Source organism: Camelus ferus, chromosome 15 (genome assembly GCF_009834535.1).
Source record: "Camelus ferus isolate YT-003-E chromosome 15, BCGSAC_Cfer_1.0, whole genome shotgun sequence".
Lineage (NCBI taxonomy): Eukaryota > Metazoa > Chordata > Mammalia > Artiodactyla > Camelidae > Camelus > Camelus ferus.
Window position 1 is genome coordinate 2,178,982 of NC_045710.1, and position 25,967 is coordinate 2,204,948.

At 51.3% G+C, this 25,967-nt stretch overlaps 1 protein-coding gene across 1 annotated transcript in view; it reads left to right on the plus strand.

Moving 5' to 3' along the window:
- Positions 1 to 25,967, plus strand: part of DCDC2C (doublecortin domain containing 2C) — an 80,323-nt gene that overhangs the window by 35,479 nt on the left and 18,877 nt on the right. Inside the window, 3 exon segments of the mRNA XM_032496962.1 lie at positions 4,994 to 5,120; positions 7,335 to 7,435; positions 11,111 to 11,169. Coding sequence (XP_032352853.1) covers positions 4,994 to 5,120; positions 7,335 to 7,435; positions 11,111 to 11,169 — 287 coding nt within the window.

A 25,967-nucleotide genomic window follows, 5' to 3' on the forward strand; every position in this document is an offset into this window, starting at 1 on the left:
TGAGGAGCTGCTGTGCTCTAGGCGAGCCCAGCCGTCAGACGAGAGGGAAGAGGACACGTGGGAGGCGGTATTCATGCAGAAGCGCATTGTGGTGGCCAGGAGGACTCCATGGAGCATGCAGCAGAGGGCAGGTCTGCTCCCACGTCGTCCGCGGCTGTCGTCATGGGCTCTCTGAGGAGTGAGGGATGAACCGTCTCTGGACCTAAGCGGACCCCTAGGAGGCGGGTGAAATCTTGTCTGCATGCTAGATGACAGGTTTCTTTCTTAGTAAACCCACGCCGCCCGCCCAGGGAGAGCCCAGGGCTTGGAGAGCCAGCACCCTGGACTCCGATTTCCTCGGTCGGAATCCTGGCTCTGCTAACAGCCGTGTGGCTCGATGCCGCCGACTGCTCAGGGTCTTCGTTAATGAAAGACGGTTCCCCTCTTTGACTTCCCATTTTTTCCCCCAGGATTTCTGTCATCAGACTTACTGCCAAGGGGATGAAGTTCTAATTTAATCTAACACAGATACCCTAGCAGAGGGTTTAAAAAAATTGAAGAGCAAAGCTGTTTGCATCTTACATCTAGATTTCCATTTTGAACGGAATGAGAGTTTAATTTAGCAGAACTTTAAATTGTACTGTTAAAAATGCCCGTTTGCAAGAAAATGGCAAAGAAACCGCATGGGAGCGTTTTAACTGATTAGCGCGCTTCAGCTATGCCTGGGACACAGTTCGCCTTATTTGATTGGCTCAGTTCACTTACCGCTGGATTCAAATATTTGAACATTGGAAAATACACTGTTAAGAGCCTGTCGGGGCCTTAAATGGTCCACTTAGCTGGAGCCGTGACTTTTAGTCCAAGTGGAAGTCATCGAGTGAAGCGACTCTTACTTTGTTACATCAGATTCAGTTTATGGCAAACACACTTATGTGTAGCTGCTTTCCAAGGAAGGCATCTATTACCTTCCAAAGAAGTGTGTTTAATTTAATAAATGCTGTAGATTGAATCTGCATACTAACATGAGTATTCTGGGGTGCAAGCCTCTGTAAAGTCTCAGTGAGTAGTGAGTGAGCCTCGTGTCTGTACCATATCCACAATCAGAATGTTAGCGTTGCCTGCTTCTCTTTTGGCCGTGAAGCACGAACGAACTGAGATGAAGCTTGGGTGCACCAGGTGTGACTGTGTGTGGGGGGCTGCCACCCAGGCTTTAATAACCGGCCCTAAACTGTGAAGTCCAGTATGAAGTGAGTGTCTTGGAGCTGACGTTTGCGGGCTGATGGTGCCAAGTTCACACAACATCACACGACGCTCAGGCAGTGCTTGTGGTCGCCTTCCAGCAGCCTGGAGATGCAGCAGTCAGGTTCAGGTGCCGGCAAGTCCTCTGCGTGGATCATGCACGAAGTGGGGGCTGGCTCGCTGACCGGAGACCTTGGCCCGCTGTGGAACCAGGACGTTCACTCGGGGAGCCAGGAAGTGCCTCCTGCCTGCGCACCTGTCGCTTCCTCCCTGACAATAGACTGACTCTGAGTTGGGTTGTTTGCTCATCAGCTAGATGCACCGTCGGACTCATCCCAGGTTACCTCGGGAGGTGGCCAGCCTTCCCTGTGCTGGAGCGAGACAACCTGTGCAGTGGCATTAAAACAGCCAGGTCGACTGACTTGGGCTCTGGAGAACGGTGACAGTTGTCAAAGCACACAGAGACATAAACCCAACGTGCCTCAGGGATGTTCTCTGAAAATAATTTTAATAGGAAGAAAGATGAAGGAAATTGAGAGAAGTACTGTGGCCTTTGGAAGTAGCGCTCGTGTTGATCTCAGAGGGGCTGGAGACGCAGGGATGGGGGCGGGGGGATTGGGGATGTGGTGCTTGCCCCCTCCTGTGGGAAAGTGGGGTGTCTGTACCCTGCTTAATGCATTGTCTGCTGAGAACTGCTGTAAATCCGTGTTGCTCCGACAGTGAAAAGACATCTATATGGTCCAGCAATCCCACTCCCGGGCATTTATCCAGAGGAAACTGTAATTTGAAAAGACACCTGCACCCCAGTGTTCACAGCAGCACTATTTACAATAGCCAAGACATGGAGACAGCCTAAATGTCCATCGACAGAAGACTGGATAAAGGAGCTGTGGTATATTTATACAATGGAATACTACTCAGCCACAAAAAAGAATGAAATAATGCCATTTGGAGGAACATAGATGGACCTGGAGATCGTCATACTAAGTGAAGTAAGTCAGACAGAGAAAGACAAATACCATATGAGATCGCTCGTAGGTGGAATCTAAAAGAAAAAAAATGATACAAAAGAACGTATTTACAAAACAGAAACAGACTCACAGACACAGAAAACAAACTTACGGTTACCGGAGGTGGGTAAGAGGTGGGTAGAGATATAAATTAGGAGTTTGGGATTTTCAGATGCTAACTACTGTATATGAAATAGATAAACAGCAAGGTCCTACTTAGAGCACAGGGAACTATACTCAATACCTTGTAATAACCTATAATGAAAAAGAGCATGAGAAGGAATGCATACATGTGTGTATCACTGAATCACTATGCTGTACACCAGAAACTAACACAATTGTAAACTGACAATGCTTCAATTAAAAAAAAAAGCAAATATGTAAATTAAGAAAAGACACCGTGGTGTCCAGGGACGCCAGGCGCCGGGCACGTAAGGGTGCAGGCGGCCCACCTCCGTCCCCGGGGGGCTTTCAGGCCCGAGGGGGAGAGTTGTGCGGGCAGCCAGCGGCAGCCTGTGGCTGTGGGGCTGTGTGGAGGCGGTCTGGGAGTGGGCGGGATGTCTCTGGGGGGGGCGGGCAAGACGACGTGCAGTTAGGGCCGCGGGCGAGCTTGCCGACGCCTGAGGAGGGGCTGTTCCGGAGACACACAGGAGTTTGGAAGCGCTGGCCTGTCGGGGCGCAGCCAGGCGCGTGCGCGTGGAGCCGGGTGTGCTGGGCGGAGGTGCTGCCGGGAGTTTGGCCTCATCCTGATGGACGCGGACCTGGAGTGACCCCGAGGAGACACGGCGCGTGGTCACCTGCCGCCCCCTCCCCCCCTTCTCCGGGCCACCACCGCTTCCCCGCTGCTCTTCTTCCTTAGCTCAGGATTCACACCCACCCACCTGTTGAATCACAGACGTTTCCCGCGAATGCTTCCTGGAGCAGTTCTGTCTGCCAGGCAAAGCTCTGACATCCTTCCTGGTAGGAGGCCTGGCAGACCTCCCCACAGCCCTGGGAGACAGTGGCGTCAGGCCCACGTCATCTCGTGGTGAGAGGTGGGCCGTGACCGTCATACATGGCCTGTGGGCTGCACTTAGCGCCCTCGGGAAGAGCGGGGAAGGCTGAGGAAGGGCGCTGGAGAGTTGGGGGGCGAGCCAGGGTGTGCTCCCCGAGAAGGGGGTGCTCGAGTCAATGCTTGACGAGAGGCCAAGCCCACGTGGTTCTGGTGTCACTGGACTTCAGAGGAATGCGGGGTTCCGGAATCTTGCATTCCCATCAGGTGCCTATGGGGTGAAGTGTGAAACTGAATGATAAAATGGGTTTAATGACACGATGCCTGCCCTCACCTGCCTCCTGCCATCCTGGAAGGAAGTCCTTTCTGCTCTGGGTGATTTTCCGGGTGCGTTTTCACCTGTCGCAGCTCCTGGGGTGACGGGGAGCTGGTGGTCAGACCACGATGGGCATGGTTTGCTCAGACTCCTTGCTCAGCCCCCTGGCTGCTTTCGTGCCCTCGTAAGGAGGGTGGGCAGTGTTTCCTTGTCACTGTCCTTTGAGGACTATTTCAGGGATAATAAACGTACAGCATCTTTGTCTCAGAGGCCAAAGATGGGCAAACTTCTTACACAAGGTGACGTGAGTAACACTAAAAAGGATCGAGTGCACTTCGATAAAAAAATTAAATAAAAATAGGGAAAAAAAAGAATAGAATAGGGTTTCCAAACCCCAACCCCTCGCTGCCTCCGAGACACAAGCACCGTATGCCATTTTCTGTTTGACTCCAGTTCTGCAAAGGCCTTGCTTCCTCTACTTACGGACACAATTTCAACTTGCAGGAAAGCCTCCCAAAATAGGTGGAAGGATTTTGCTTGCTTCCTATTTGCGGTTGAAGGACTTTTTTCACACTTTAATTTCCATAAGGAAAAAAGTCCTGGCAGTTTGCATAATGCACACATAGCGCCGTATAAAAATGGCACAAGGTAGGTGTTTTTAGTTTGACATTTTGGTAGGTGACATAGCTCACGAGAAATACCTATTTATATCATTTTTTTTTGCCTGTATCCATTTCCAAATACTTTAGTAAAGACAGAAAAAAGGAAAACTAGAAACAGCTGGTTTGTATGCAAAGACGGAGTAGAGTTGGACAGAAGCCCGTTCTGTGGGGTGGTGTCGGGGTGGCGCTAAGAGTTAGCGCACCGCACCCTGCGATCTGGTTCTGCTTTGCTATTATTGTTTACAGATTTTTGTTTTAGAAATCTGAGTTCCCCTCTAGTGTGACCCTGGGCACACCTGCCACACATTTAATTTTTTATTAGAGATGCTCCTTCTTACCCCGACATTCTCGCGGTGACAGCTGGGTAGTCCCTGTGGAGCGATTTTTGTAGCTCTAAGGAGGGTGTCTAAAGCCCCAGGGACCTCTGTAGACCTGCCTGCCCCTCTTCTAACGTGGCCCCCCCGTGTGCCAGGCCCTACGTGCCGCCTGCAGTTAGGACGAGAATTGGCTTCCCTCTGGGGGAGGCGCTGCCTGCGGTGTCCCTGGGAGGAAGGAGAGGTGTCTGCCACTTTAGAGAGAGGAATGTAGGTGACAGCGTGGTCCAGATGGTGCAAGGACGGGGAGGCCTGGGAGGCCCCTGAGTCCCACCCCCTGTTCCGCCCGGGGAGCGTGTGCCATCCCTGGTCCTTCTCAAAATAGCCCATAAGACCCGCCGCGCGCCTCTGTCCGTTAACGATGCTCTGTGCCTGTGTACAGGGCATAGTGAAGTGCCTGTTCTTCTTCGTTTGCACTGCAGGAGGATCCCAAAGCGAAAGACCCTCAGAAACACGACAGCAGTCCACCCAAAGCTCAGGATTCTGTGTTTTATGCCAAAGAGGAGAGGAAGAAACCGAAGGCAGAACCTTTAATGCGGAGCGGGGCAGGTAATGCGGGATTCCTGACGCCGCGCAGGGAGGGCGTGCAGCTCTCTGACTTGAAAACCGGCTCGTGACTGTTTGATTTACTCATAAGTTGTTCGGTGCGCAGGTCTGGGGAGGGTGTGGAAAAGCGACATTCCGGGGCTGAGGGCGAGAGGTTCTCCTGCCAGGAAGCCCCCCAGGGAAAGGCAGGAGGTAAAGGGAATCCTGTCCACTCTGCGGACCCCAGGGCGGGCTTGCTTTTCTTTAAGGACCAGTGACACAGGAACCAACCAGCAAACACGGCCCCCTTTGAGGTGATGACGTAAAAGCACCTGCATTGTCTGGGTTTGCTCCCTGAGCATGAGAGGCATTTGAAAGGGTGAACTTCAGAGGTGATTTTAAAACGAAACGATTTAAGATACACTGCTCCTCCCCCTCCTCCCACTCCTATTCTTACTGCTGTCACTGCTGGTGCTGTCACTGCCATCATTACTGCTGTCACCACTACTCCTGGTGCTGCTGTTAACACTCCTTGGCCACCGCCGCTGCCACCACCACCGCCGCCACCGCCGCCTGCGGTGCAGCTCTGCCTGGGTGCCAGGCTCTGCAGGAGGTGCTCTCTGTGACCCGTCTCGCCTGGAGGTGTGACAGATACTCAAGAGAGTGAAGCCCCACAGCTGGCCGTGGGGAGGAGGGGAAGGTGGCGGGGAGGAGGGCTCCCCTGACGTCTCTGCAGCTGCGACGGTTTGGGAAGTCATTTCTCTACCGTCATCCCCTCCCACCTCCCCTTACCGTGCATACGACTCCGTTCCTCGCCCCTTTGCCCCGTCTCTTGGCTTCCTCTGCTCTTCTATTTGCTCCAGGTTCAGAGCTGGACGTTCCCCTAAAGCTTTTCCCGCACCTCTCCCCTCCGGTGCTCCCCGTCCTGTGACACTGGCATTGTCCTGCTGTGCACCCGGCCTGAGGCCAGGCCTGGGGTATTTAGATGTGGTCCGCCCCCCAACCCAGAGCGTGTGGCCTGGTGGGAGAGGCAGGCGTGTGAGCACAGGGGTCATGCTGTTCTAATGCAGCCTTGCAGCGGTCATCACTGAGCCCGCTGGACCAACACCGCCTGAAGTTCTGTAAGATTGTTACAGTGATAGAGCATTTAATCACTAGTAAAATTTCTTGGGAAATTTTGGGAAGGCACAGTGGGCCCCCCTCTCTGGGAAAAGCACAGCATAGTGGGACTCAAATTCCAGCCATGGCCCTCGTGAGCCTGTGACCCGGGCACCTTCCTTACCTGCAGACAGGTCATTGCAGGCTTGTGGGAGGGCTGCCGTGATTGTTAACATCGAAGGCACAGAGGGGCACCTGGGACGCGTGGGTTCTTGATGCCGCCTTCCTGCCCCCCACCTCTTCCATTCCCTGTTCTCCAGCCCAAGACTTGGGGGGTGGTTCTTCTGAGGCTGGGAGCCAGGAAGGGCGAGAATGGGCCTGTGAGGGATGGGGAGGCCCAGGACACCTGACTGAGAAATGGGTGGGTCCGTGGTCACAGTTTCCCGTTGGGGTCACTGAGCTCATCAGTGGCCGTGTCGACCCCCGTTTGGTCGCTGAAGGACCGGCCCAGCCTGCTGCTTTTTCTTCTGCTGTCACTTGTTGCTTCTGCTCAGGGTGAGGATGCACTTTTCAAGAACCCTGGGATTTTACAGCGTTGAGCACCTCCAGTGGTGATGCTGATCGGTGATTTTACCTGCCAGCCAGGCCGAGTGCCTCGGTGGACGCCGTCAGCCCCTGTTTTGTTGAAGCCCAGGGCTTGAATGTGTCTTGAGATAATAGATCTGTGTGTCCTTAAAACGTGATGTTGATGTCTCGTGAGCTGCTTTGTGCTTATTTCTGACTGAATGAACTGCATGCACACTTGTCGAACATTCACTGCATTTTGTCACTGGCCTGAGTCCCATGGTGGGGGAGACACAAGGGTGACCGTGACTCTGGGGTCTGGGACCTTTGTGGAGACAGGAATGTAAGCAGACAGTGCAGACGTCGAGGGCCACTGAGCCCAGCACCTCGGCTGGAGCAGAATCAAGGGTGATGGGGAAACGGAGGTGAGGGGGCTGTGGGGTCCACGGTCCCGGGGCCAGGATGCTTAATGTGACACCAGAAGCTCTCAGGGTGTCGAGCTGCAGCTTTGGTTTGGGTGAGGAAAGGTGCAGTGGACATCAGTCTGAAAACCCTGTCGGTGTTATTTTTCCGCAGACGGTGATGTGTATAAAGCCCAGACTCCCAGCGGGGAAACCCAAGGGGCACCGGAAGTTAAGGAGGACCTGGACATGACCGTGGAGGTGCCTGAGGACCAGGTGGGTAGCGGGCAGTGCATGACCATGCCCGCCTCCTCCTGACTCCCACCCCATCAGCCCTGCCTGCCTGCGTCTCACCCGCGACGCCTCCCCCAGGCTCTCCCTGGCTTCTAGAGTGTTCTGTGCCCCCTCCAGCTAGCTGCTCCTCATCCTCCAGATCCCAGACCCTGATTTTTCTTGCTCGCCCACCTCTCCCCCGAGGCGCTTCTGCTGCCAGGCCCTTCTTAACACTCGTCACAGTTTGCTACTGTGCATTTAGCCTTGTCGTTACGTGATTACTGTCCCTTTGTCCCACTAGGCTGAGGCTCCGTGAGGAGCAGGTGGTCTGCTTTGCTCGCTTGGGTGGCCCTTGTTGCTAACAGAGTTCCTGGCAGGCAGGAGGCCCTTAATAATGGCTTGAATGACAGAATGGCGATGCTCAGATCTTCCCACGCAGCGTCGCCTGCGCCACTCCCCTCCCACTGCTGAGTGGAGGCTGAAGTCGAGGTTTTCATCAGTGAGGAAGGCGGGCTGTCCTTTGCTCCTGCCGGGTGACATCGAGTAACATCCGATCTTTTTTGTGACGATGAGCGAGGCTGACACTCTGGCCTCCTTAACTTTTCCTTTATTCTGGTGCCTAGAACTTCCCCCCAGGACGTCCAGGCCAGTTCAAGAGCTCCCTGGGGCTGTGCGGAGAGGGGAGGACAGTGAGGAAATGGGGCAGGGAGGGTCCAGCGCTTAGCGGCTAAGAGGGGTCACCGGCTGCTCTGGGCGTTAGTCTCCCTGACGGTCCAGGACGGCTGGTGACGGGGCATCTTGACCTGTGCTCTGACTCCTAACATGCTCCCGTTTCAGCAGCTCTGTCTCCTGACTCTTTTCTCTTTAATTTACCCCCAGAGTGATGTGTACTCCCTTCACGCGTGTCCCCCTTTCTCTCCTCCAACTTGGGTCACTGGGTTTTCTACCACCTGATGCCTTAGCGGGTGATGTCCGCAGTCTCTCATTTTTTTGCGTAGATTGGAAGTTGCCTTCTTGCATTCCAGGGCTCCTGGCCAGAAAAGCTCATTATTGGGAACCCTTGTAGAACTCCGCTGATGCCCACCTTTGGCTCATGAGAGCATCCAGATCGGGTGCCGGGTTAGAGAAGCCGCGCTGTCGGTGAACCGCGTGCTCTTGGTCGCCTGAGTCCTGAACCCTGTCTGTCCTGAACCGAGTGGTCCCTGAACGGGACAGAAGGCGAAGCTGTGGGAAGTACGATGGAGGGGAAAGGGAGAGGACACCAGGGACAGGACTCGGGGTGGGGGGGGGCTGGTGCTGGGAGCGGCGTTACTGCTGGTCCCTACACGACATGGGGTGTGGTCCCTCTGTAGTCACCTCTCCTCTGCCTGCGCTGCACTGCCTCCTTCTGCGTTTTCATGTCTAAGAAGTTACAATTTGTTTCCAATGTTCTGTTTCTCTTTGGTGTTGGAGCAGATAATGTATCCCCTGGACAGCCACCTGCTCGCCCTCCGCCGTTCCTGTGAGCGCGGCTCGCGTGGAGACCTGCGAGGGTGACCGTGCGCACTGTCTGCTTTATGGGCCTTGATCCTCTGACGGTGGTGGCTGGGGCTCCTTCTCGCTCCCAGCCTTTCCCCCGTGAAGGTCCTTTGTCACCTTGGTTCAGTCTGCATGAGCTCTCTCTCCCGAGCTCTAGACGCGTACGCACGTCTGCGGGTCTGCGCTGCCCGCTGGATGGTGTGAGATACCAGCTCAGCCAGGCAAGGACAAGCCCTGTCTCCTCCCACACCATCCCTGAGCCTGGTCCGCGTCCCGTCTCAGTGCACGGGTGACACCCCATCCACCCGGGAAATCACAGACGACACCTGCGGGAGGTTCTTGAGACTCACCTTTTTCAGCTGTTTCACATCCAGGTCGTCCCATGTTCTGTTGGTTTTACCTCCCAAACGTGCCTGGAATCTCTGCCTGTCTCACCGTCACCAGAGTCCTAAGTCCTGCTGTCTCCAGGCAGGATGGCCGCGGTCGCTCTGTTCTCCGATCGCCGCTCGTGTCCCTAAAAGTGCAGGGCTTCCTCCCGCAGCAGAGCTGCCTCGTGCTGCTCCCTTCACCTGGAAATTCTTTCTTTCCCTCTTAACACAGTGATGGCTTTTCATCCCTCGTGTTTGAGATTAATGGCCGCATTGGAGGAAACGCTGACTGCTCCCCCGGGTACGTGCAGTCCTGTCCTGTTCTCTTTTAGGCCCGTGTGTCTCTCCTGCGGCACCTGCCACAGTTGTGCTTTTAGACTTACTCGTGTGATTATTTGATGAATGCCTGTCTTCCCCATGAGACAGGCAGCTTCTCGAGGGCCAAGGCTGCATGCACGCACTGCCGGTGCTCTGTGGCTCCTGCTGGGTGAGCGAGTCAGTGTCGCCTCGCATCGATATTTCGGTGAAAGAAGGTGATTTTTTTTTTGGTTTTTTTTTGGGGGTTTTTTTTTTTGCATTGTTTTCAGTTGAAGTAGAGTCAGTTCACAAAGTTGTGTCGGTTTCTGGAGCACAGCATCGTGTCTCAGTCACACAGAAGAACATACTTTCAACGCTTCTCTGAGTGTGCTTTGGGCAGCCCCCACGGGGTTGAATTCTCCGTGATTGCTTCTCAGCGTAAACCACAGGGAGAGAAGGCTCACAGTCACGGTCTGAGTGTTCGGGTCTGGGCTCATGGGACTGACTCCACAGGTGTCTACACAGCCACAGGACCCAGGTGACACCTGAGGTCTAGGCGCATGGGGTTGACCGTACTGAACGCTCACCTGCTTGCCTACACAGTCCCGGAATTCAGGTGCCGCACTCTCGGGGGTCACTGACGTGTGTTCTGCTCACTCGGTGAGGGCGTGCGCCCCACCCACTAGCTCAGGTGTGGCTCGGTGACCTGCTGTTGCCGACGACGGGTCAGTGGAGGTAAGTGACACGTCCAGGCAGAGGCCTTAAGAGCCAGCGTGGCATTGGCCACCGTGCCTTGTCTGCCTCCGAGGGTGTGGAAGCTTGGAGTCGGAGTCTCCGCGGGTCTGGGGTCCTGGGTGATGCGGGTGGAAGTCCTCACCAGCCCCCCGTTCCCCTTTACGCAGGAACGTAGCTGGAGGAGCCCCCGTGGGGGCCTTTTCATGGGCACGGAAACACGAGTTTCCCCAGGCATGGAGACGTCCCAGGGCACCAGCAATGGTGGCTTATTGCCTTTTGCTGACGAATCGTGACAACTGAGGAGTAATCCCCAGGGAGAGCAGCACCCGCGGCCGCGCAGGGAGTGAGCCCAGCCCTGCCGTGGCGGCGTCTCTTGGATGCGGAGAAAGAGGATGCAGGCTGGGGTCCACAAGGGCGCGAGGAGGACTGCCAAGGCACTTAGAGTCACCTGCGGGCCAGGGGCATCTGCCGCGACCAGAGAGTCCCTTTTTACACAGAAGGGACTTATAGTATCTTCTAGAGATTTCTCCAGCAGTTTTAGTAACAGGCTGGCACCGCATTGCAGGAGCCAGAGGTGAAAACACAGAGCAGACGCATCCTGGATTTGAAGTGACCCCTGTGGGAAGCCGTGGTGACTTCTCAGCTCCGCCCACGGAAGCGGCCCGGAGCGTCACCCGGTTCTCGTGCTCCTGGCTCCTCTCAAGGACGGCCACACGGGGTGACTGCGGCTAAATCTGAGACGTGTGTGTTTTCTCCCCAGAAACCAGCTGAGACGGCGAAAGAGCTGAGAGCGACCTCCTTGGTCTTGAAGGCAACGGGGTGAGTTGTTCCCACGCCTGCCTCGTGCTTGACGGCTTGGGTCTCGGTTTGGACGTTCTGGGTGGAGCTCGTGTGTGATGGAGAATGCCCAGACGGGCGAGTGGTCCAGGCTACGGATCAGCAGCAGCTGGGCTGCAGCGCGTGCCTCTCGTGTGCCGGAAAGTGCAGGAGTCATTTCCGTGGCTTCTGCACGAGGCCTAATTACCTATTACCTGTCGCTGTACTTCCAGTCGCAGGCTGAAACACTTGTTTTCTGACAACTTTCAAGATATATTTTTAGGGGCAGGGGAGGGAGGAGAGGGGAACCGTGACAGCAGGTGTGTGGGAGGCTGCGTTGTCACGGATACCTTGGGCATCCTTCCGGGGGTTGTCCGTGTTGTGTAAGTGGCACGTCCAGGCCGTGCCCGTGGGCAGCACGCGCTCTGCAGACGACAGCGGGGACGCGCCGTGTGGTTTGCGTTTTCTCTCCTCGTCCAGATGCTTTAGGTGCGCCGTCCACGCAGGACGCAGGCTTCTTCCCGTGTTGCGCTGCGAGTTTCTGTGGCTAATCCGTAAAAACGTGTGTTGGAAAAATGAAATTTACTTTGATTTTTATTTCTTTAATCCAGGGGTATTTTTCAACTCAAAGTCACGTATTTTTCAGGTGTACCCTTTGATGCGTGCATACAAGGTGAGATAACCGCCACCACCAGGCTAAGTAACATAGCCACCACCCCAGGAGTTACAGCGGTCACCGTTGTGTGTGTGTGTGTGTGTGTCTGTGTGATGAGAACATTCAAGACAAGATTTACTTTAAATGTACAATTCATGCCACTAAGAAGCAGATTTTTTAGGAGTTTGTTTTTAGAATTCTATCTTTAGATTTTTTTTTTTTTAAGGTGGTTTCCTATTTCTAAACGTTTGGCTCCAGGCAGGAGGCTGTGGAGCAAATCTGGGACATCCAGTCCAGTCTGTCCTGAGGCTGAGCCCTCCAGGGCTGCCAGTAAATCTGCGAACACAGCAGCCTTGCAGGTGACCCTTTCCTGCGCTTAAACTTGCCCGCAGCCTCTTTTTAAGAAGAGGGAGAAACGACTGCAGAGGCGGTGGGTGTAGGTGTACAGGAGCCGGCGGCAGCTCCTGGTTCTTGCCCACCTTGCAGAGGGGCCCTGCGGGAAGGACGCTGGTCCTCTGGGAGTCTGTTCGGGTTTTCAGCCTCAAAGGAGTTTATGATCTAACACAGACAGTTAGAGGGGATGATCTTTCAACCCCTTTTTTCCGTCCTTACAGTCTTCGATGTTTCTGGTTGGAGGCGGGTTCAGTGAAAAGTGTTCTGTCTGCATCTGGATGGTGAGGGAGGGCTCCTGATGCGGAGGGGAGGACGCTCACTGCTGGTGACGGACTGTGTCTGGCGGTGAGAAGACGTTGATCCCAGAGCACCGGGTGACCGGGGGCTGGAAGGTCACTCGCGCTGGGGACCGTAGAGGAGAGGGTGCTGTGTGACTCAGTTTCGGAGTGACCGATGCCGTGTTTGGACGGAAGTGTGACGCCGGTGTTTGCCTGCCCCGAGTCTGTGCTCTCGCTTGAATGTCTGCACAGCGGCTGTTGAACTTCGGCACCTGCGCCTTCCTGACTTGGTGGATAAATGCGTCTACTCGGGCCTCTGGGAGCCTCTTGGGTGTCTGTGGCTCAACGTCAGTCAGTAGGCTTAATTTCTTAGCGTGAATCAAAGTGTCTTTCTTGATGCACGCCGTCCCAGTGGAATAATGGCAAACCAGGCACTGAAGGGCTGATGCCGTTAGCCATTTTATATATATTCCTTTCCGCTGTCGGTCACTGCGCGACCTCGAATGTGGCTCCCGTGCTGCACAGCAGGACCTTGCTGCGCATTTCACATGGAGCAGTTTGTGCCTGCAGACCCCAGACGCCCACCTCACCCCTCCCGCCTGTGCCCCGTGTTTGTATCTCTTGCACCGTCTGAATTACACTTGGGCTCTTAGAGTTACTTGTGTGCTTCCACTGTCTCCTCTGATAGACTGAGTTTTGTGAAAGAAGAGTTCAGTTTACTGTCATTCTTGGCACCCTGCACGTCACCGGGCGCACAGGAGCCGCTCAGGAGCTGCGAGGGCAGTGAGCTGCTGTGCGGCTGTGGCTGCAGCTTCGGGGCAGGGGGAGGCGCTCTGGCCAGAGGGCAGGGTGGGGCGAAGCTGGGCCGAGGAGCCGTTCCCAGGAGAGGGGACTGAAAGATGAAGCCGAAAATTCCGTGAGCCTCAAAAGACTACGTCTTAAGAGGGAACCATTCCCAAAGCTCTGACACTTCTCTGTGTGAAAATTAGGAAATCTTCTCTTTGGAAGATACCATGAAGTCAAAAGTCAACCGATGTGTGGAAGAAGCTGTTTGCAACACAAATAAGTTTTCTTAATTTATAAAGAGCTCGTTAGTGATTCATTCCAGCCAATAAAAGAAAGGCGAATGAGACCAATAGGAAACCCACCGGGAAGAATGCAGGTCTCCAGAAGATGCAATGAAATATATCCGTGTTACTTCTAATTAAAGAAATGCAAATAATAAGTGAGTTTTTTAAAAAAGTGAGACTGAGAATGTCCAGTGCTGGGAAGACGCAGGAAGGCAGCAGCGCTTGGCAGGGGTGGAGCGTGAGCCGGCGCAGCCTCTCGGGAAGGAAGAGTCTCTGTTTCTGTTAAAATTAAATCCGCACATTTTAGCCATCATTTCTGTAGGTAGGGCTAGCCCACAAATCTACTCACTCGTAACAAAAAATAGGAACAAGTGAGATATTCATTCCTTAGGGGCTGGCTGATTAATTTATGCTTCACCCAGACGATGGAAACACGGCAGCTGTAAAAACAATGTGGTGGGCCCATGTGTACGGGGGGGGGGGGCCCATGTGTACTTGGGGGGGGCCCATGTGTACTGAGGGGGTGGTAGTGGGCCCATGTGTATGGGGGGGGCTCCAAAATACTACATGAAGTGAAAAAAATCAAGATGTAACAGAGAATATGATATGCTGTGTTTTGTAAAAAAATATGTAATAAAACATACACAAAAACAAAGAGTTTAGGCTGGGAAAGGGGGAGTGCTTCACAAAATGGACAGAGGAGGCCAGGACTCCAGAGGTGGGGTCAAGGCTGGGGCCTGAACTTCTGAGTGACCTCAGGACAAGAAAGCATTTGACTGACCAGGAAGGTGAGAGGAGGTCGGGAGCAGCAAGGATTTATTAGACAATCTCCTTCCTGCAGGCAGTGACCGCTGTGTTTATTTTTTTAATAATAGGAAAAAGAAGATGAAAGGCTTTATGAAGAAAATGAAAGAAAGGTTTGTATCAAGAGATTCTTTAGCTTTGTGTCTCCTATTCTGAAGACAGACCTAACAGGATTGTCAAAGGCTTCCAGAAGCTCGTCAGGTGCTTCTGAGGGGTGTTAGTCTCCGCTCGCCATGTACTATCGCTCTGTTCCCCGGAGGTGGGAAGCAGACTCAGAGCAGATGTTACAGCATTGCACGTGGGTGGGTGGGTCCACGGTAAAGGCGGATAAACAGCAGGGGCGGGGAGCCTCCTTCAGGGTCGTGTACTGGGTGACTCCCCCGTAAGTTGTCTGCAAGCGGGCACCTGGGGACACTCACTGAGACGTCCAGGCAGATGACCCACACCCCCGACTCCTGCTGCTTGGGAGGAACTTGTCCACATGGCGAGGGCGCCGGAGGCGGACGGGCCCCCGGCACGGCGAGGCTCACACCCGGGAAGGCCATGGCTCCGGCTGGGCGTCTGGCCCCATGTGGCCGGCGAGGGTGCGTCCGGCTCCGCGGTGCTGCCCTCCCACCCGCTCAGCAGTGGCTCTGCCCTGAATAGAGTCATAGGCCTCTCTGTTATTTGGGAAACGACTAAGCGGCCATAGTGACTTTCGTCTGAGTGCCTGAGGCTTTATTTGTCCACTTCTAAGCTCACTTTGACTCCCCGTCACCCCCTTAAAAAACTTGGGCCATAAATACTGATCCTTTGGGCCATAAATACTGATCGTCGGGAATGTTCCCAAATCAAAACCAGCACACGGAAGCCACGTGGGTGTGACGTCAGCTCGGCCTGGAGTGTCGGCCCCTCCATCCCTCGTCCCTGCGTGACCTTGGGAAAACCCACAAACTTCAGAGCCCCAGTTCCCTCTGCTCCAAGTTTGCTGTTTGACCATTTATTTATAACAAAATGAACCTCCAGGATTCGAGGTAACACGTCTGGACTGTGCTCGAAGCTGTGCCTTATGTGAGTCGGAGTGCGGACTTGCTGGGGCGTCCTGACAGCAGCCGGGGGGGAGGGCGCCCCTGAGCTGCACTTCCGGGGTGAGCGTATCTGACCCGCGGGTGCGCACGCGGCCCTGTGAAACCTGCCTGAATCCCAGTTTTAGCACTTCTACTAATGTGCACGTGTCCTTTGTTAAGTGACCTACTTCTCTGCGCCTCATTAATTCAATCGCCCATTATTTTACACATTTGTAGGCTCACTTACCTCTGAAGAATCAGTTGAGACAATGGATTTGAAAGTTCTTGAAAAGCAGAACGTGTTTATGTTTAAAATGACGTTTGTGTTATGTATACTTAAGCTAAACAATGGAAGTACATGTTTTCCAGCCGCAGACACTGGATTCTTCCCACTCTTAACTCCTGTTAAAATCAGCGTAACCGTGTTGTCGGGCGTTCTGCCCTGTGGAAGGGCCTCTCAGCCGCCAGCCTGTGCTGCGGAGACCGTAGCGGGTGTTCGCCTTCTGTCCCTGTAAGTTGAAGTGACGTCCGCTTGGCTTCTGGTGTCCAGTAGTTCTTTGGACGATGCATCGTTTGTTTGCATATGCACTACTTGCTGTTTTTATCAGAACGTTTTTGCCAGACACAGTGGACGGAGAGTGCAGACTCTGGGCACAAGTGCACTGTGTCGTGGGCACAGGTTTCACTTCCCTGAGCCTCAGTCTCTTTACTTGTAAAACCAGGCTAATTTCTCCCTTGTGAAGTCAGTGTGGGCGTTAGGAATGTTCACCACGTGCCCTGTCCGGTGGGCTGAGAACTAACGGCAGCTCCGTCTTTGTTGCTGTTCTCCAGACTAGCCGAGGTTTCAAGTCCTTGACGGCAGGAGTTCGCCTTTACATCCGCATTTTTCTTAGCGTCAGGCACACACAATGCCTTACTCATAGCTGGCAACAGCTGTATTTTTAAACTGAGTTTTGCCCTATTGTATCTCATGTTTTAAAATTCAGAATACTTTATCAAATGATAAGCAATTCATATTTATAGTGGATTGTTAGCAAATACAAATAAGAAAACGTCAAAACATTGAATTCTTATTTAGAATCTATTTTTGTGTCTGTGTGTATTTCTCAAGCCTCCGTTCCATTAATTTTTAAATACAGCATATTAAAGGGATCATGACTTGGCTGCTAATAGAAAAATTTATGTTGACAAGCACTATGAATCAATATTGAGGATATTTTTGGCATTTAAGTTTTTTTTTCAATATACTTCAGAATGCTGATTTTATTTATTTGAAATATAAGCATTTTGAGAAGAGCTTCCATTTATATTTAAAGAAAACTCCCCAAACCACCCACGAAACGACACATGAATCACGTGCTTATGTGGGGCCTGCCCGGAGCAGCGCGAGTCTCTCTGCTTCTTGGGTGTCGTCTGCTTTGACCATTGATCTCATGCCAGGATTTGAAAAGATGGTTTCATCCTTCTTTTACTGGAGTAAGTATTCAGTCTGATTTCTCATTGGGTATCTGTTTGTGATTATAACGAAAAGTTGAGAGTCTCAAGAAAGGTTAGGGTTAGGGTTAGGGTTAGGGTTAGGTTGGCCTGCAGGGTGCACTTACGCGCAGGTCTTTTCGATTTGTTGTCCTGCGGTGCAGCCCACGGCCGGCTGAATCCGTGGGTGTGGGACCTCGGCTCGGGAGGCACCTGCATGGACAACTATAGTCGTACTCGGATTTTTGACTTCGTGGAGGATGGGCTCCCCGACCCCTGTGTTGTCCAAGGGTCGACTGTAAACAGTGGATTGATTTACCCAGTAATGCATTTAAAAATGTGAAGTTTAGACCATGAAACCAGATGTGGAATTACTCTGCTTCCTTCCGTGTCGGCTGATAATACCTGCAGTCTGACATCCACAAAGGGCACTCGGACCCCCTGGTGTGCAGGTTGGTGGCTTTGCTTTGTTTCTGCATCACAGGATGTAATCAGAACACACGTACCACTCCTGATTGACAGGCACCTGGGCAGGTTGCCATAGTGACAGGTTCTGGGCACAAAGATGAAATGATAATTGTGCATGCTTTTTCCAAATGCTCCAAAAATTAAGTATAATTTGACTAGTAAGTGTGCTATCAGTAAAACATTTCTTAGATAAGATTTTTAGCATATATATTCATTGACGTATGAAATACTCCATCACCTTGTAGAGGAACATTTGTTTTATGACAGTGTTTTGTGTGATTAGATCCAGTTGAAGTCCCTTCAGACGCATGTTGAAGGCGGCACTGGACCAAACCTCAAAGCCTGTTGGGCATCATGTGTCAGTCCTGTCCCTGTGATGGAAGAATAGCAGGTTTTGTCTGCCTTTGGAGCATCTACAATTTAGCCCACTGGAAAAGCCAGAGAGAAGAATTACCCAGCAACACAGGACGAGAGCTCATGTCTGTTTAAATTTATTCCTTGGGACAAATGTAAACTTAAAAGAAAATGTATACTCGAGTGTCGCTTGTTCTGTTAAAATCTTGATGTTTATAAATGGGAACATTTAGAACATAAGTATAAATTGAGAACCTGCTGTCTAGCGTCTGATGTGACAGTGGACCACTGGGGGTCAGTTTTGTCTGCAGGTGACCGCCCGAGGCTAGAATTAGTGTCAGGCACCCTTTGTGTGGCGCAGCATGCGTTTTCGGTCTGAGGTGGACTCGTAGTTCAATCTTCCGGTCCAGGAATGCTGCTAATAGTGCTGGGCCGTTGGACCAGAAGGAGCAGTGCCCGGGTGAGATAGGGGGCAGGTGCGCCCTCAGATGATGGCTGGCCTCGCCGTGCATGAGCATGCAGCCTCACGTGGGGTGCCGGTGGTCCCGTTCCTCCCCGACCCCACACCCTGTTCGGACTGGAGGGCCGCCCCCCTCCCTCTCCGGAAGAAATGCAGCTTCTCAGCTGCACTTCTGGCGCCTCGTCTTCCACTCTGTCCTAATGCCCTGCCTCTAACTGGTTCACGAGTCCCCCCCTTCCAAGAGCCTCTTAAATTGCCCTTCCTGGTCATTTCTTCATGCTCTCTTTCTTTGGCAATTGTGCTATTTCACTCGTGCCTTTCCCCCTCATCCCCCCGAGTTACTTTGTGTGTGTTCTCACGTTTTTCAGCAAACCTCTCACATGCCTGCTGTTTGTTTTTCCTGCTGGGTGGCAGCTCCCGGCGTGAGGGCCCAGTCTTCTGCTCGAGGAGCGCTGACTTGACAGAATTCTTAACCGAACAAGCCTGGGCCTTCTAGGGCTGGAGCTGGGCGTAAGGGAGAGACTGGCCTCTCACAGCCGTTAGTCTTCAGCGTTTCATGTGCTGAAAGACTGGCAATTTCAAAACACAATACGATTTTTGGGCGGAGTCAGCAAAGCAAGACACTTGGGAGACAGAATAGAACCCTGTGGGTATTTCCGGCAGGACAGGTGGGAGCAGGGGCCCGGCCCCGATCGGTGTTCTGTGCTTGTTTTCTTAAAAAAAGACTCACGTTCTGTTTTGTGGTTTTTTCGGTCATTATGACTCCACCCCAAATCACGCTGTGGCCCAAAACCTCATCGGACGGGGAGTTTAGGGAGACCCGGGCTGGTCGTTGTCGGAGCCCTGCTTCCAGAGGGCGGCCGAGGCTGGGGGGCGGCGCACCTCACTCAAGGTCACGTAAGTGACGCGTTGCTGTGGTTCCAGCTGTAAAATGAATGATAACGCAGGGAAACGTTTTTTTAAAAAATAATCAAAGTAATGGTTTATATCAATTGACATAAATCATATGTAAGTGGTTTAACACCCTTGACAAATGCCGGGCTCAGAACACAAGGCATTTTCCATCGCCTGCAGCTGCTGACGAAAACACCACTTAAGCATCTTGCCGAAATCAAGCGTGCTCGCAGATCCGTAACAGTGATTTACTCTGGTTGCCTGCTCCAGAGGGGTTCATTTAATTAGCATTACCAGAAATGCCAGCGAAGCCAGGGGGGTTTTGATCCAGCAGTGTCTCTGACTCAGGATTTTTGTGACAAAATGAAAAGGGCATTGATTCTTTCATTGATTTTTGGAATTCATTGCCTGCCCAGTGTCTTGACTGTTTTTTTTGTTTTATTATCTTAATGCTACTCTGTCACTGCAGCTAGTATTTTATTGCTTCCCTAAGAGACAAGGTTACTATTGATCAACACTGGAGTCTCAAAAGCTAAGTGGAGGTCATCAGTACTGCTGAGTAGGATTTGGTGAATTAAATATTAAGAAACAAATTTTTTAGAGAATTACGCTGCTTTAGAAAAACAAAGCTCGGATTCCTCTGCACGTAGGAGATTCATTTGGATTCAAGCAAAAAGGGGGATGTTCGCTTTAGACTAGAAGAGCTGCTTTAGCGTTAACTGCGGATACGTATTCTGCGTAATGCTCTTCATTAATAAAGCGGGAGGTGTTGAGCTGATGTTTTATAATAGAGCAGACATGGACGAACCAATCTTATCTTTTCATCCGGTGGGCTCCACTGAAGCACTTCTGTTGAATCCTTGCCAATTTTAGAAATCACATTTAGGGACCTGAAGAGGAGATTAAATGGGTCCAGTCTGGTCTAGAGAAACAGCCCGTGAAAGACCAGCGAGTTACGGGAGGCGCACGCTTGGGGGTCTTCTGCACCGCGTGGTGACTGCAGTTAACACACCGTGCTGTCCACTTGGAATTCGCTGAGACAATAGATCTCAAGTGTTCTCCGCCCCCCAGAACGAGGCGACGGTGCGAGGTGAGGGACGGGTTCACTAACTTGATTGCTGGAGTTGGTTCGGGACTCGCACATCTACTGAATCATCCTTAGAAAACACGGTGTTGTGCCACCTGGATGTGTATGGTCTTGACCGTCACATACCTCAGTAAATGTAGAAGACAAGGTCAGTCCTGGGGCCAGTCCTGGACGCGTCTGTACCTTTGCTCCTGGTTTCTAGGCTGAGGACCCACGACGCCCTCTGAGCTCCTCTTCTCCAGTGGATTCAGTTCTTCCAGCATCCATGGGGCTGGGCACCCCCGCCCCTCCCAGGCCTGTGTGTGCCGCGGCCCCTGAATCCAGGCTGCCGGCCCCGCGCTCTTCCAGCAGACCGTCCTGCTCTCTCAGCCGCTGCCTGGGGGCAGAGGGCGGAATCCTGGCAGCGCTCTGGGATTGGGCCCTCTCTGTCTCTCTGATGGGCTCAGTTTATTCCTTGACCTTGACTTTGTGGAAGGGAGGGGAGGGGACGTGGAGCCGGTTGCTCAGGCAGGTGCATGCTCCACACCAGCCTGTGTCCGGCCATCCATCCATCAGTCTGTTTTTCTCATTCACCAGTTGTCCACAGGATTATCTGTTATAGAAAATCAATTTTAAGCAGATGAACGAGGCTCTCACTGGGGCGTCCCCAGGACACAGGCAAGAACAGCCCTGGGATTTTGCTTTGACCAAACTCTTAGTTAGAAGCGTCAGCAGGAGTGCCTCCACGGGGGCGGGGGGGGGGGGGGTTATGCCAAAGTAGCAGGAACAGGCGCCAAGAAAGGAGTAATTATGCTGCTCAGACCAGCGTGTGTCCCCCCGGCTGTGAGTCTGGCCTGGATGGGGGGGCACCATCCGCTTCTGTTCTCCGTGTGTGGTCGTCTGATCGCACTTCTGTTGGCCTCGGGTGGAGGGTTTTATTAGAATATGAGCAACTAATATAAGGACCATTGCAGTAACAAAAGGAAAGCGTTTTATTCATATTTGCTTGGTTTTCCACATTATGTTAAAGAGATGCTGTCTATAACTTATAAAACATATGAATTATTTTAAATCATGAGAATCTCTATGGTCGGTCCGTAGTGTTCTTGTCGGGTACAAAGAACCCAGGGTTTAGGTCTGTGTAATGTAGCCAGGACCGTAAATATAATTTTTGGAAACAAAAAGTAACATTTGAAATTCTCCTGTCTGGGAAAGCTGCATGAGAAACCTTTATTGGCTGCCTGCACCGCATTCTGGAAAGGTCCTTTTAGGTTTATTTATTACTTAGCTACCTGAAACTGATAGCCACATTTTGGAGCAAAAATATGTATTTTCCCCTGAGTAGTTCAGAGGAAAGGAAATCAGAAACATGAAAATGAAAGGGGCTGGAAAGTCCACGGGCACTTTGAGTTGACAAATGAGATTGTGCAGGACCTTTTTACCTGATTCCGCGTGTCTCCTGTGAGCCCGGCAGCTTTTGCCCAAGGGAGCGCCAAGACGAGAAATGGCAGGGTCCCTGCGGCTCAGAGCCGGGCCTGCTGTTGAGGCTGTGCGGAGAGGCCGTCCGCGGGCTGCGTGATACCGACTCAGGTCACGGCGTGTTTCTTTATTTCCCCATCTTTAGGGTCGGTCTGCTTTGATATTTGAAGAAGGGGAATCCATGGCAGCGCAAAAAATAGTTCTATAAGTAAAACTCGCGTTTCTGCTTGGAAATAGAATGAGCAGGAGGAGACAGGCCTTGCCGAAGTTGTTATGTATCAGAAACCACATTCACACTGCAGTGAAACGCATTCAGCAGTGCGTCTCACAAATTGGTAAATATCGTAGGCACAGGCTTGTGCGAATTTTAGCAAACTGCACGTGTGTTTGGGTGCAGCGAAGTGCTCCCAGACGTCCTCCGATTCCGTCCTCTGTATCAGAAGCCGGTGCAACATCCTCTGTCACCGCAGTCCAAGCCTGCATCACAAAGTCCACGCGTCTACGACTGATAATAAGCCTGCGTTAGACCCGCAGCGTTAGGCCCCTGCCCTGGCCGGCCCCTGCCCTGGCCGGCTGTCCGTGGAGTACCCCCCCGGGTCTGTGGGATCGTAAAATCCTGAGCCAGAAGCACCCCTCGGAAGGAGTCTCTTCCAGTACTGCCATATGACTGAGGAGGAAATGGAAACATCCCTTGGCTTCTTTCAATATTGTAATGTTTAGTAATTTCCGTGTCACATTAGAAATATTTCTAACCAATTCCAAATATCCAGTGGGGGTATACTCCACGTTTGTTATCTATTCAGGTAAAAGACTGCAAAGTTCGATGGGGAATAGAGCCAATATTTTATAACACCTGTAAATGGAGTGTATACTTTAAAAATGATAAATCACTGTACCGTAGACCTGTAACTCATTTACAGTGCATCAGCTGTATTTCAGTTAAAAAAAACTTAAAAAAATGGAAAAGTTTGGCAGTCTCTTAAAAAGTTAAACATCAAGTTACCATACTGCCCGTCTATTTTATATGTAGGTATTTACCCAAGAAAAATTAAAACATGTCCACAAAAAAAAGAGGCAGGTAGAATAGAGGTAATTTTAAGAGTGCAGTGATTATTAGGTGCAAAGTCAATTATTAAGTGCAAAGTTTGTTTACCTACTGGATGCATGTCAATTTGATATTTTGTAACTTGCTGTCTAAATTGTTTGACAGAATATTTTGTACTTTTGGGGTAGTAGTCTTTATTAATTTTGTGTTTTTATTTTTAAGTGAGATGGGTTATTCTGTATTAAAAAATTTGTAAGGAAAATCCTGACGTCATGGAAATAATTACCATTTTGAGGAAAAAATAAAAATTATTTTTCAGTTACAAAAAAAAAGACTGCAAAGTTGAGACACAGAAAGATGCAATGAGATGCAGACTTGTCATCCGATTAAGCAATGGCCACGCTCCTGCGCCCGGCGGGAAGGCTGCAGGCAGGCGGAAGGGGAGGCTCCGTGTGGGAAGGGGGTTAGGACAGTATTTTTAACGCAGAGTTTCTGTTCTTGCTTGCTAGATATAAAAATAAGCAAATAAAAGTAAAAAAAAAATCATATTAAACAAATTAAAATAATAAAAGCTATCTATAGAGTGGATTCTTTCTCCTAATTCTAGTTCAGAAAGCATCCTTGCAAATGGTGAGCTTGGAAGCTGTGGCTGAGTTCATTTCGGGTCTTGGAGGCTTGATGCACGAAGTGGTGAGAGGCTGAGGGTGCCAGCGTTAGAACTAACGCGCGGGCGCCTGTGTTTGTGACGTGCCGGGCGAGTTCAGGGGTGTTCTGTCAGATTCTGATGAACACTTTAGAGCGATGGCTCTCAAGCTTGTTATTCTCAGGACCCCTTTATACACTTAAATGTAACTGAGGCCACAAAGGGCTTTTGTTTGCGTGGGTTATAGCTATGGGTAGTTACTGTGCTAGGAATGGAAACTGGGAAATTTGAAACCATTTATTTATTTATTTAAAAATAGCCACAATAACTCATATAAATAGCATATTTTTCATAAAAAAAAAATAACCGTGTTTTCCAAAATACCTCCTCCTCCCACTCTGGGCCCGTCGCTGCCCCGCGACCCTGGCCCGGGCTGGAGTCTCTCCTGGCTTCGGTTCTTCCGGACCTCCCGTAGCGTGGAGAGCCCCGAGACGTCTGAGCGCCCGCGTCTCGGTGTGGATGCCCTGCTCCCTCTCCGGGAAGACGCACCCCGAGCCCCGAGTGCATCCTGCTCTCCGTGGACGGCGCTTCCTGTCGCCCTGAGGTGGCAGAGTGGTGCCTGCTCCTCCTCCCTCTGCTCCCCGCTGCTTCCAGCTGCTCAGTCCTGAGTTCCTCCCAGCGCCCTTCCTCGTGTCTCCCTCTTGCTGCCTCGCCCTTAGTCAACTCCTGGCCTCACACTGTCCTCCTGACTCTGTTTACGCCCCATTAACTGTCACTGCTCTGTTCAAAACTTACCGTCCCTACCAAGTCTTGTGAAACCAACCTTGTCCACTCCGAACTTCGGTAGTTCCTGAAATCCTGCAAAACACACTCTGTGTTAACAGTTGTACGTGTAGTTCCGCGCCGTCTCATTTCGTGTGCGTTTCATGTGTGTGAGTCGGCCACTAGGGTCACAGCAGATTCGTTGAGGATAAAGACCTCACACCCCCCTGGCAGCCTGGAGCCGGGACGGCGGAGCCTGGGCTCCCAGAGGTGCTCACGGGGTAACTGGGGATTGGCTAATGTTTGACGTTTTAGGGAGTAGCCATTGAAACAAGGGTCGAAATCTCTCTTTTTCGGATGTTTTAATGGAAGGGAGAGGAAAAACCTCAGAGTCCTGAATTGTTTAAAAACAAAAACAGTATGAAATCCCTTTTGTTTTCAGTCTCTGCAACCGAAGTTCCCTCCGTTTTCAGAAAAGAGCTCCATCTCCCTGAATTCTTTCTTTTGACTCCACTGACGGCTGCCTCCCTTTGCCCAAGGACTGCTCCCTGTTCTGCTCCACGTGTGGCCCCTTGTTTTATCTCCTGCTTTTGTTGTTCTCGTTTCTGAGTTTTAAAGACTCTAAGAATGACCGTGAATCCATGAGGGAAGGACTCAGCGGAGCAGATCTATTTTTGGAAACATTGTCTTACAGGCTTGCACTTGATTTTTCCAAGAAGTCATAATGATTGCAGTATCAATATTAGCTGAAATCCTATCATTTTCCCAGTAAATAATTTTGATAGCAAAAGTAGGCATTTTGGTCAAAATATCTTACTTCCTTTATCCTTTAGAAAGGAAGAGAATGCTATTTTGAATGCATTCAATATAAGAAAGAGATTCATTGTTATAACGGACATTTAAAAAAATGGTCTTAAGGTGATTTCAAATTCCGTCTGCCCGGGCTGTGCTTACAGTGTGCTTATAACCGAGGAAGTCTCCATAGTGAGGATTCTCCCTTTTGCCCTCATTTTGGTCTCAGAGCCTTGCAATGTAGATTGAGGGCGAGTCTACCTTCTCCTGAAATATCAGTGACTCTTCCTTTCTAGGTCTGTTTTGGCAAGGCTAGATCATTTTTTAAAAGTTGGGAATATAAACTAGAGATAAATTCATGCACTGATATGTACAGAGTTCACATATTTTTTTTTTTTCCCTTCTCAATAACGTGGGTAACTGAAAATCAAAGACAGCCCCAAATACCTTCCCCGGAGTGTTCCGTCCCGACCCCAACCTCAAGGCCTCTTGTGCAGGCTGATCACACCTTTTATTCTTTCTGCTTATTCTCCAAAGGCATTTGGGATGAGAGGGTGAAAGTTACGGGTGGGTTAGCCCAGGAATGGCATAAACAGGATCAGAGGAATCCAGGATGAGCCCTGGAGGGGCAGTGTGTGTGCTGGGAGCAGGGTCGAGCCCCGTTTTTCTGGGTATCGGCTCAGATGAGTCAGATCCCTCGTGGAGAAGGTACCAGAGCATCAGTGAGAAGGCATATGAAGGAAGGCACGATGCCTCCTCTTTATTTTCCCCATTCTTTGGGATGGAGTTGGGCATTTTTGAGAATCTGTTTCTTTAGAGGTAATGGAGCCAAGGAGACGCTTTCTTAGCGCTGCCTCGTATCAGTGGCCAGTTGACCCCTGGAAAACGGCAAAGACAGAATATTGTATCTCATGCCTGTGTTTTCAGCCCAGCGCTCCTGTGAAATGTCTTAGGAAGTATTTTATGGCACTCTAAAGGATGGGCTTTGGCAGGTAGATTTTTCGTGTTTAATCGTTGAGGTGGTGATAAGGACCTACAGGTTGCTTACCACACTCTGTCAGTGAGGCCGTGCGCCAAGCCGAACGGCCTTGAGAGCAGTTTGATAAAATGCAAACACAG